Below are 12351 nucleotides of genomic sequence, written 5' to 3'. Positions count from 1 at the left end.
TTTCTTGTGCCCAGTAATGCATAATTTCATTTGATAAACACGTTTAGATTGAATGGTAATTTATAATCAGTCACAAGAACGTCGAATCTGAATCACTTGAAAAAAACACGGGGGTGCTTAACTTTTTTCCAGGTGTATAGTTGCAAAAATACTTTTCGGATCAGTATTGTGTACAGATTTACAATATTTTCTATAAATGAAAATAAAAAACAAATGGAATCAAAATGAGGCTAGATGAGGCTCTGTATATCCCTTACTTTTGGAATTTATGGAATGAACTATGTAAACACAGACCAAGAGATCAAAATTGTTTCACTGTAACATGTGAACTTGGCATGAAACACAAAGTTTAGGTTCTCAAAATCAATACTTCACACAGAACTTTAACTTAATCAGAAAATTTTCAAATAGAAAATGTTTTTTCTGTTTACTCACCAATACTTTTAACTCTCTGTGGCACTGGCCGTCGAAAAGAAGTAATAAACTTTCTGGCATCAAGCCTTATCTCAAAAAGATTGTTTAGTAGAGCAAAAAGAGGAGCAAGTGGGAAAGCTGCTACAAAAATTGTGACAAATCCAAACTGTAAAACTGCATGAAACAACAGAAAACAAATATAATCCTGTTAAGACCTGATTAACAATATAATATATATAGCAGATAAATAGGCAGCATTTCTCATTTTTAATATTACTCACTTCATTTTTTAAGAAACTTCTTCAAAACTCAATATTAATCATTTCTGAAAAAACAACAACAATATAAACTGTTACTCAAGTAACAAAATTAAATCTTTTCAAACATTGTATAATGCAAACTTTAAATAATCTCCACAAAATACTACTAGTTGTCATAGATAGTAGCCTATGTAATGACTTACAGTATACTAACTATGGTGAAAATTGATATATGATTGCCAAAACCTTATCATAAGTATACATAAAATATTACTTCTTTTTAGTATCTTACACGTAACTGTTCAATGTTGCTATAGCAAATGTACAAAAATATCAACATAAATACATACGGTTCCTTGCAAATGAGTTGAAACATGTTAAAAAATAGTTTATCTTATCCAAAAACAAAAAATTTAGTTTAAATCGTTAAATGTATTTCCAAAATGGTATTAATTTGTCATTTATATACAAACATCCTCACAAGTTTCAAATCTCAACAGTCATAGTTCTAATATGATAAAACCACTACAATAAATTTGTAACAGCATCTGAAATTAATTTAAGTTACTGGTATAGCGGACCTTTAACTTGAAATTTTACTGGTCTGCAAGATTCACAGTGTTAAGTGCTAGGCCTAGCCATGAATACAAGTGATAAACCTTAATGAATCATGAAATACTAACTCAGAAACTAATGTGATTTTAACAATACTTCTACTGAATTAAGTCTAATTAATGCATTTTATTGAGCTTTATAATTACTAACGTTCCAAAATTTTCCAGCATTATTTTACTTCATCAATAGAGAACACTTCACAAGATATCTCAAGGAAATCATAATTTGATTATTATTAGTAGTTAAGTTTGTTTTTGTTTGTTTGATTTGGAAATATTAGCAAAAACTACAGAAGAATGCTCTGTGCTAGTCATTTCTAATTTTGAACTGATAGAAGGGAAGTGCAGATTGTTAACAATGCCCACAGCCAGCTCTTGGTATTATCAAATTGTTGAATTTGACCATCACTATTACAATGCACCTATAGCTCTGAAGTGCAAAATATTATTTTTTTTAATGGAACAAGAACCAGTATTTAAGTATCATCTTCAGAAAAAAAAAATAATAATAATTGTCATTTCACATATAAGTAACTGACAGGGTCATACCAAGGGTACGCAAGCAGTGCGCTGACCTGTAGAGAGTGCAAGTTTACATCTTTGAAGAAGGAAAGTATAGATTAGATTTTTTTAAGAAGTGGAGCAGAATTTATATTTTGCACAAGGCACCATCAACAATCAGTACAGCCCTGACAAATGGAGTCAATTCATTAAAATAATTACAATTAGAAAAATTCTGAAATCTATTGTAGATTATTCTTTAATAATTAAAACCTGTGTGGAATAAAACATATCAAGAAGTACGCAAAAAGAAATAAAACTTAGGAAAGTTATTTTGTTACTGAAAAACAGATTTATTTCAAGAAGTTGTGTTTTGAATCAATGAAACAGCAATTATTTTGACATTAAGTACAGACAGTTTTGGTGTTCTATCAATTACTATTGGCTCTTAAACTGATGCTTGTGCATTTAACATAGGGCAATAATTAAAAATACTTTTTATGTACAAACACATCCATCTTAACTACAACCTCAGTTCTCTAGCAAACGATTCATATTTTTTACCATTAAGAAAACTTTAATATATGTAGAAGAAGCAAAACATTATAATTAAAGCTGAAATTGAAATCAAATATAATGAAGACAATATATTGTTTTCCCAATAAAAATTATGCACATCTATAAGGTCAACATTAAGAGATTTTGAGTTAGTGATTGCAAAGTTAGTTAGTGCTGTTCATTTAAGTTTTGTTACCTATGTGCGTAATACTGTATGAAAGCTGACTGAAGGCTATACTGAGTATTATAATGGTACTGCTTGGGGAACGGAGAGTTAATTAGGTAAGGCAAATGAGAACATAGACTTAGCCTCAGTTAACAGATACATAATATTATCTTTAGATATAATTAAAAATATTTAAATCTCTAACTTTCTAATGCTAGTATGGGTTACAACTTGTATTATACTTCTCTAAAAACAATTTAACCTTTATGAAAATCTTAATGATGGAACATTATTCAATGCAATTTTATACATTTTTCTGAAGTTGAAGTAGACACTTAACATGAACCAAACTCTGCTTGTTGAGTAGATATTGTCGTAACGATCTATTAAGATATCAAACCTCAAATGTTGCACAACTTGGTCTTTCCTTTAATTATTGGTTCTAAAACTAACAACCCTTTAATAAACAGACCTTAAGCTACTTAGTTTTTTTCCCTCTTATACTATGTGTCGCAAAATATGTTTTTTAACTAAATGCAATTTTGAAAATGTTTCTAAAATATAGAAAATTGAGAGTGCCAGTGTGTAATTAACAACTTACTTTATTTTGAAACAATTCATTTTTCAAAACACCAACTTTTTCAAATAAGATCATGCTTTTTTTTCATCCAGTGGATGTTATTTGTCCAAAACTGATTAAGGCTTATCAGTTGAGTAAATGCTCTCTCAAATCTTCAAAATTTTTTACTTCAAGAAAATAAACACTTTTATACACCAAAATCAACTAGGTATGTAATCCTTAAGGTCAGAATTATAAGTCAACGAATAACAACTAATTATAAGAACAAAAATATTTGCAACTTAAGGAATTTTAAAAGGTATATTCCCAAATACCTGCTTTTCAAGTTATTCACATAAATATTTTCTAATCATTTAAATACCATGACATCAAAGTAATTATTCGATAACTATCAGTTAATATACTTTTAATGCTCAATACTCAAATACAATACAAGAAAAGCAGCACTGTCCCACTGAACACAGTAGTGAAAATATGGGTTTCCAGAGTGCCTGGTCATAGGCAAGATAAGAATTATAGTGATATCTGATACTTTTACTGGCACACAGGTGTTGTGTATGTGGATATTAATATAATTTGACAACAATTACTTATAACAATAATTTCAAGCCAATATCATTTACACAAATTGTATGAAAAAAATTAAATCTAATATTATGAGTAGCTTTGAGAGAAAGAACACATATAACTTCAAATTTCTGTAAGTTGTCAAAAACGACTAAGATACAATAAGAAAAAAGTGTGACACATACAACATACAATAACATTATATGTTTCTTTTCTTACCATCTACAGTAATTTTGAGTTGAAAATAAAATGTTATTATGTTTCCCTACCTGTAAATGTAAAAGAAAACCCATAGATCAAAATAAAATATCACACCCACCCAATGTTCTCAGATTTATATATTGGATAAGGCTGATGCAACAATATCCTGTTACATGTTTCAAAATGGACCAGTACCTGGTACTCTTACCAGTCTACTATCAATGTAGGTACTGACTACAAATGAAGTGTTACAAACAATTCAAATTTATTTTCAAGTTTCCTTGTAAAATGTTTTTCAATTTATAAAAAGCAAAAGTATAAAGTTATTTATAGCACTTCCAATATCAGATTCACTTGAGCACTTAATTAATTCCTGCAAAATGTGCTGTGCACGATTTTCATGTAATTATAAATATGGCAAAGAGAAAAAGTACACTTTTCAAATTTTTCCAACCTTCAAAATTAAGACAAAAAAATTAATTACTTTTTGCCTCTATTTATTAATAATCATTAGTAAAGAAGTTTTATGATCAATTTATGTTACTAGGGTTTTATCATATCTAAGGGTTTCAGATATATTATGAAACATTTTAAATGAGACCAATTTCTCCAATTTACTAGTTTTGTCAGTTGAATAATATGCTTATGGAGTAGAAATGATGCAAGAATGACACATTTTTATGACATTTTATTTAACCTATGCTCACAATATGATTATCAAATCAGCAGAAAAATCATGAATTTTTGAAGGATTTAATTACATTTAGATGTAGTCTTGTGGTAAAAATTATTGTAAAATAATTAACACATTAATTACCCATCTCAGAAATAAAATATATTAACAAAAAAACAATTGTCAAGTAATTAACGAAAATTAGTTAAGTTATGCCTCAAAGAAATATTTCACTTTTGCCATGCTTAATCTTTTATTTTTTTAAAAACTGCAGAGAGAGCTACCAACACTTATAATCGGTTCTTTCCACAGTTTGAATGAATTGTATTTCTGAACAAGATATTGCAACTTCTTACTTGGAGGGGTCAAATTTAGAAGCAACTTGTACAGATCAGCATGGTTACAATACAAGTTCTGGTAAAAATAACCTGCTCTGAATGTTTGATTTAAATGATTAAATTGTACATGACATCACTCAAGATTATCCAAAGTTTCTTTCTGCATATAAAACTTTAAAAAAAAAGTCTTCAGTGATATATAATTCGATTTTAGCAATTAAATAATTGTTTCAAACTAAGTGTTTTACTGTTTATTGGTGACTAAGCAGTTTATAAATTTCACTGATTCTTCTGATGACTTTAGATGAAAATCACTTGCATGCATGAATCTTCAGTTTCCTTATAAAAGAAGAAAAAACATCTAACTTTATTAAAATAAAACTAATGAACTTTTTCTCCCCCACCCCCCATGCATTCCTACCATTGTGTTATCCTAAATATCAGTGTAGCTTTTGAAGACCCTAGCAAATTTCTGAATTATAAGTTGAATATTGCTACTTCAAGTGTAACAAGAGCACAATTCTTGTTATTTCCAATGTACGAAATACAACTTTACTGATTTTTGTTACTAACCTTTTCTGGGTCAGTGAGCACCTTTCAGGTGTTAAGTGCACATATGCATATCAAATTTTAAGTACAAAAAATATTTCTAACTTTATTTCAAACCTTTTTATAGGAAAATATTTTATGAGTTGATAATCTGACATTTTGTAGCATAAGTTTTTTTTATCTGAGGAGTCTTGCCTGTAAACTATACTAATGTAGATTTTAGAATTTTTCTGCCCATCCCAAAGCACATGTTTATATTTGCTAAGAAACTATCGTTCCTTGAGACTATAATTCTGAAGGCTTTGTTTCTCACGTGACTTTCCTTATCCTTATCTGAATTTTATAAGTTCCCACCCTTTTATAACCTTATAGTAGGTGACTGAACAAACTACTAATGAAACTCAGTTTAAATACCATTGAATAATAGTTATAAACTATTTACATCAATGTGGAGTGAATAAAGTTATGTGAGAAATAATTTATTGTTTTGTGGGAGTTATAAGACTTAGCTTGCACAAAGAACAACAATGAAATTTTATGGGAAGCTTAGATTGGTTTGGTTTGAATTTCACGCAAAGCTACTCAAAGGCTATCTGTCCTAGCCATTGCTAATTTAGCACTGATAGACTAGAGGGAAGGCAGCTAGTCATCACCACCCATTGCCAACTCTTGGGCTACTCTTTTACCAACAAATAGCAGGATTGACTGTCACATTATAATGTCCCCATGACTGAAAGGGCGAACACGTTTTGTGGGATGGGGATTCAAATCTGCAACTCTCAGATTGTGAGTCGAGTGCCTTAACCACCTGGACAGGCCAGGCCAGGAAGCTTAGAAGACTTAGGAACAAACTACAGACATAGAAAATTTTTTCATAGTTTCTTTAGACATTCTTTTCATTGTTGAAAATATTTTCATATTAATTCATATTTGTTTGAAAGCTACAACAAAATTCTTCAATATAAACCTTGTTACATTTAGAGAATAAGGTAGTTATAAAAATAAATATTCAGGTGACTCAGATCTGTATTTATTGAATGCTATTGTTGAATTTTAAGTATTCAAACAATGCATACAAGTAAAGAAACTTACGATTTACTGCAAACAATGTATATTTATTGATTACAAATTGAATACAAATTGATTTTGACTAAGAATATTGTGGGCAAAAATACTGTTAGATAGCCTAACCTAAAATCATTTTGAAAGGTCAGGCCTTAGGTCACCAATATATGCAGTACTTTTCACAATTTATAACCAAAACTGGTAATTATTTCAATCAGCAAAATAATGTTCAACAGAAATATGTTAATGCAAATCAATCAAATCTGAAATTATTTGAACAATTAAAATAAAATATTCTGATCAACAATAAATAAAAACTTAAATTCTAAGCAGTAAAAAAGTATTTTTAATGTTTTTTTCAAAACAAAATGTCTCAACAATATTTTGGAAAATTTTATGATGAAAAAAACAACAGAAAAACTAAACACACTTATATGAATTTTTTAAGCCTAAACTAGATACTATTCAGTAAGAATAGTGAGAAAAAAATACTTAAGAATTAGAAATCAGTGATACACCCCCCTTGTCCATAAACAATTAACTTTCTGTGCCGTACTATATTCAATATGAAATCACAAAGTCCCACATCAGACAATGCTTTGCTCAGTACCCATGTAGTCCACTTCTTAGGATGCAAAGCTTAATGACTACAACCATGCCCAATAAAACTGATGCATCCACAAAGTAGTCCAGTATGAAAGTTGTTTAGATGTGGTCACGAGTGGGGCATGTGAATGCAGCCAAAACCGTACATCTGGCAGCATTCTATGGGACAGTGATTTTTACACATACTTTAAGTAGTAACCAAAGAATTAACAAGTAACTTTTAGAAACAAAATTCACCATTTCTGAGATAAGTTAAAAACACATTAGGACTTCTATATTTCATGAACTCTCTCTTGAAAAAATGATTTCCCAAAGAAAAATAACTAATTTCTAGCAGTCCAGTGAAAATATATTTTTCCTAGACTTTGAGCATGTTTCTCTATTTTAGCAAAGTTACCCTGAAATTTCTAACCCTATAATAAGCAAAAATATTTTACAATACACTTACCCATTTCCAGATACTCAAAGAAAAGCCCATTTGATCCCCATTCTGATAAACTATAGTCACTTTCCCATTGGGCAATAATGTGTTTTCCACTCTTATGTTTCTCTTTTTTGTGCAAATGCCACATTTTACTAAACCATAACAGCCACCTAGGACAATAAAAATGTTTTTAAATCATATATATATCCACATACATGCTTTATTTAATCCTAAAGCTTGGATTATTCAAAAATATTCAAAAAATTTAAAGCCACATTGTGTTTTTTCTGACATAAGTTCACTCCTGAGTATGTGTTTCGTGCAATATGGTTAAAGTAGAAACCACTACTTGTTCTACAGCAACCACTGTACAGTGAAACATATTTTAGAAAGTCACACTGTAGTACCAACTAATTATTTATAAATTGACAGGCATACATACTTACGGTACTCCCATTTCAAAAACAGCATTAATAGCCTGCTTTCCAACCATAATAATGGCCAACTGCATAGAAAGCTCTAACAAGCAGCCTCCTGTGCCACACTAGAAAAAGAGGATATTAATAAATAACAAGAAATGCTATTTTTTCCATAAATAATTTATGCCCCCAAAATTTACAATTGATTACATGAAAAAGCACATTTATATTAAATTTAAATAATACACTAAGCAATAAAAAGTTTTAGGTTTTTTAATAGTGATTTTTTAACCTATTAGTTATTTAGAGTGAGTGTAACTAAATAAGATATTAAAAGAACATACCAAAAAACAAACTTAAAACCCACAAGAAAAATAATGTAGTTTGATTGTTCACAGCAATACTCAAAAGTTTGTGATAAAACAATAACGTACTCAGAAAAAGTAGCTAATTTTGTGTTTTAATGGTTTCAGACGTACAAGTGCAAATATGTAAATGCTTCCACACAGAAGAAACTAAACCTATAAAAGAAACTGAGCACACCCAGAAAATATAAGAATCAAAATTTTAAATACAACTGATAAAAAAACTCTTAGTCTGATTGGAATGCTGATTGTACAAGAATCTTTGAAAACATAGATCATTATTTAACAAAAACACTTTTTTTAAAGAAACATTAGCTTTATGCTATTTAAGGTTAGCTAATATATCCCTTTTAAATCTTAATGATGAATATAGGCCCATCATTTTAATTGCAATATCTAAAACATTATGATGGATATAAAAATTTAAGACAATAAAATTTCAATGTGATACACTTTAAACAACCCTTGAATTTCAAAATATATCTACTATAAACAGAAATAAAAACAAATTTGGGCAAAAATTGTGAGAAAAATCAGAAATAAAGAAAATAAGTTCTAAGAAATCTCACATTTAAAGAACTTACTGGTTTATATGCAAAATTAGCACAGATAACCCTTGAGAAGCTATTGCAAAAAATTCAGTAAGCAGATAAACATGAAAAATTTAGATTTGATTAGACAATTTGAAAACACTTCAGACCATGCATTAACTCTCTCACCATACTTGTCCGAGTGCAAAGTGATTTTCATTTTAAGATCAAAAATACTTTTCTTCATCTCAAAAATCTCAAATATCATTTGTGTAATCTCTAAAACCTAAATAAATTTTAAACGTGTTTTTTCAGTAAAACTTTTCATTTTATCTGTTATTATCCTACAGTCCTATAGTATATTGCCACAAGAAGCTTGTTCCATTCATACATACAAAAGTCCCTAAAGTAAGCTTCTCAGACAGGAAAGATTCAATAGTCGATGCAATAAATATTTATAGCGTGAAAGGGACTAGGATGAGAAACTATATATATATATTTTTTAAATGTTGTGTAAAAGCAGGACATGAATGAGACAATGTAGTACATGGATGGCAGGATGGAGCAAATGAATCCGTTCCCTATGAGCTCGGTTGATGTGACCAAGTTCAACCACAAAGTAACCACCAGAGTTTCCATACCATAACTTGTAATAGTATACATCTGCTTATATTTAATTTTATTGCCCTTTGAACCATCTCTAACTAATATTTGCACCATATAATTTGTAAATCATGTGGTGAACGTGCAACTCACGTTACGGTATAGAATTGCATAAGGCATGGACTACTAAGGGACATACCTTGTGAAAAATTATGATTATTCTTCTTTTTTTACCTTATCTAACATAAAAAGCTTTCAATTTTTACATTGTAGTTACTTTTATGATAATAATAAATAAAGAATACACATCAAAAACAAGAAATATAGTACTCGGCTTCCAAAATTTCCCAAACCATCCCACTCAGTGGCGTACTGATGGTGTGTGGTGCCTGGGAGCAAAATATAATTTGGTACCACCCAAAAAAAACAACGTTCCAACTCCACCCACCCTTTGTACTCTTACTTATTATCTACTAACCTTACATGGAAATCCTACCTACCATTGGTACTATATTTCACCATATTGTTATGATTATCTGGACCTTATGAGTTTGTTTGTTTGTTTTGAATTTCGCGCAAAGCTACACGAGGGCTATCTGCGCTAGCTGCCCGTAATTTAGCAGTGTAAGACTAGAAGGAAGGCAGCTATTCATCACCACCCACCGCCTTTGGGCTACTCTTTTACCAACGAATAGTGGGATTGACCATCACATTATAACACCCCCACAGCTGAAAGGGCGAGCATGTTTGGTGGGACGGGGATGCGAACCCGCGACCTGCAGATTACGAGTCGAGCTTCCTAACCACCTGGCCATGCCGGGCCTTATGAACAAACAACAGAAATATAAGGAGTCATGGAATGAGTTATGGAAATAAATTAATGGTACTTGCCAGTAATAAATTAAAATCCATGGGAAGTACTAACAAACACCCTTCCAACTTGAAAATGTGCACGTATCATGTGACTGATTCAGTTGCCCCTTGCATGGCTGTCAGACACATGAAAGTTATGGTTTATTCTTTATGAATTTGAATCATTAGCTAATTAAGATCTCTGGCTTGTATAACAATATATTGCATATTATACTTTACATTAATATTATTTGGGCCCCCAAAAACTCCATCGACAGCTTGAAAAATACAGCCTCAAATTGTCAGTTGTTTAAAAAATTACTACATTTCCTATCAATTATGAGATGTCTGTGTATTTTAATCAATCTAACACTGAAAACCAAGGGATTTCCCTAGGTATGATATTTCTGATAATATACTAATATTTAATGTCAAGCATAACAAAAACATTTTAGTTAGCCTTATTCTTATGGGAATAACTAAATTCTGGGTAAACTGGTTGTTAACCTGGCACCCAGGGGCAAATTCCCTCTTCTGCACTCCACTATGCTACTGATCCCACTTCCGCCCCCACCCCCCATGTAAAACACTGACACAAGGAGATCATCCATCTTATTCATTTCTAGCTTTTTCCCTTCAATAATATTCTGCAATATATTCTGCAATATTCTTTTTAACTTTAAACTTATTTCACTGACATATAGTGTCAAGCACACATTATCCAACATTACTTTAAGTAATTCATGGATGAATTACAAACCTAATAACATCAATTCTACTGCTATATCAAACTTAAAGCTATTAATGTATTACTCACTTCTTCTTGACAATATCCAAACAACAGAGAGTAATGTCCAGGATGTCCTCCGAACCTAAACAATTAAATTTTATATTTCAAATTATGCTTAAGTATGCTAAGTATGATTCCTGTAATGTTTTGGTAGCAAGCAGAATTTTAGGATGTTCCAGAACATTGTATATGCTATTTCTTGAGATATTATAGATACTATGAAAGAAGCATGTAGCTAAATGAGGTGGTAAATACCAGAACAGTAGAAAATATAAAAATAATTATGATATATGTTATAACTTAAGAACAAGATGTCATAGTTGAAGAATAAAGAGTGAAGGCAGAAACATAAATACCATACCATACTAAATAGAGCAAGTAATCTTACTTAATTTGTACAATACATTTAAATGATAACTTTTTCTATTTGCACTCCAGTCTGTATAGTTCTGCACAAATTATTGAATAACAGGCTTAGCGCTCAGACTGTGCCATTCTTCCGGATGCACCCTGGGCAACTGCACCTCTCGCCCTACCCTAACTATGGCTATGATTATATATAATACTAAAACTAATATTTTTTTTATTGTAAAAATTGTCTTTTCTCAGTTTTTTTAATTTTGATGTATTAAGTTTTTTCTTCAAGTGGAAAAAATTGCAGTAAATATGAAACAAAAAACAACAAAGGTCTATTAATTAAAGCCTTTAATAATGTTTTCTGGTTTTTCAATTAATAATGGCATAAAACACATACATCTAATATTCTGTCACTTAAAAAACAGAAAATAGGATCTTTAGATGCAAATCAAAAGAAGCAAGCTTGACAGCTTTGAGTTTCTACACAACATGTTTTCTAAGTTGCTGATTAAATGCATAAAAGACCCAATACAGAAGTGGCAAAGCACATTTTGTTTATATATAGTATCAGGGTATCATTTAAAAAATCCTTAATAAATATCTCCATCTACTTCTTGCAACCACCATAAAAAATTGAGAAGTAAATATAAATTATGCCTCTTTCATTCAAGAATGAACACAAATTATAACACAAAAACTGAAATGTTTAGACTAAATAGCTTAAATCTCATAACATTAATATATATTTATTATAATGACTTTTCAGCTGTGCCTGGCTAACAATAAAGAAGTTACAATGACACGGTTCAGGTGCACTCATGTTACTGTATCCAATAACATAAAACTGACCTTTGGTCTTTACAAAGTAACTTGTCTTGGCTGTACTTTAGTAGACTAGTATTTTGTAAAATACAGTCGC

General features: G+C 30.3%; 1 protein-coding gene across 5 annotated transcripts in view; it reads right to left on the bottom strand.

Moving 5' to 3' along the window:
- Nucleotides 1-399: 399 nt before the first annotated feature.
- LOC106469573 (anoctamin-1-like) overlaps nt 400-12351 on the bottom strand; it is a 72142-nt gene continuing 60190 nt past the window's right edge. For all 5 annotated transcript variants that reach the window (XM_022398141.1, XM_022398140.1, XM_022398139.1 and 2 more), the window contains 4 exons: nt 11103-11157; nt 7963-8060; nt 7541-7686; nt 400-588 (listed from right to left, as the gene is read on the bottom strand). In XM_022398141.1, coding sequence (XP_022253849.1) covers nt 428-588; nt 7541-7686; nt 7963-8060; nt 11103-11157 — 460 coding nt within the window. In that variant the 3' untranslated portion in view covers nt 400-427. The remainder of the gene's footprint in view (nt 589-7540; nt 7687-7962; nt 8061-11102; nt 11158-12351) is intronic.

The sequence above is a fragment of the Limulus polyphemus genome, unplaced genomic scaffold, assembly GCF_000517525.1.
Source record: "Limulus polyphemus unplaced genomic scaffold, Limulus_polyphemus-2.1.2 Scaffold3552, whole genome shotgun sequence".
Classification (NCBI taxonomy): Eukaryota; Metazoa; Arthropoda; class Merostomata; order Xiphosura; family Limulidae; genus Limulus; species Limulus polyphemus.
The sequence above is the reverse complement of the archived record's forward strand: the minus strand, read 5'-3'. Positions and strand labels throughout refer to the sequence as shown.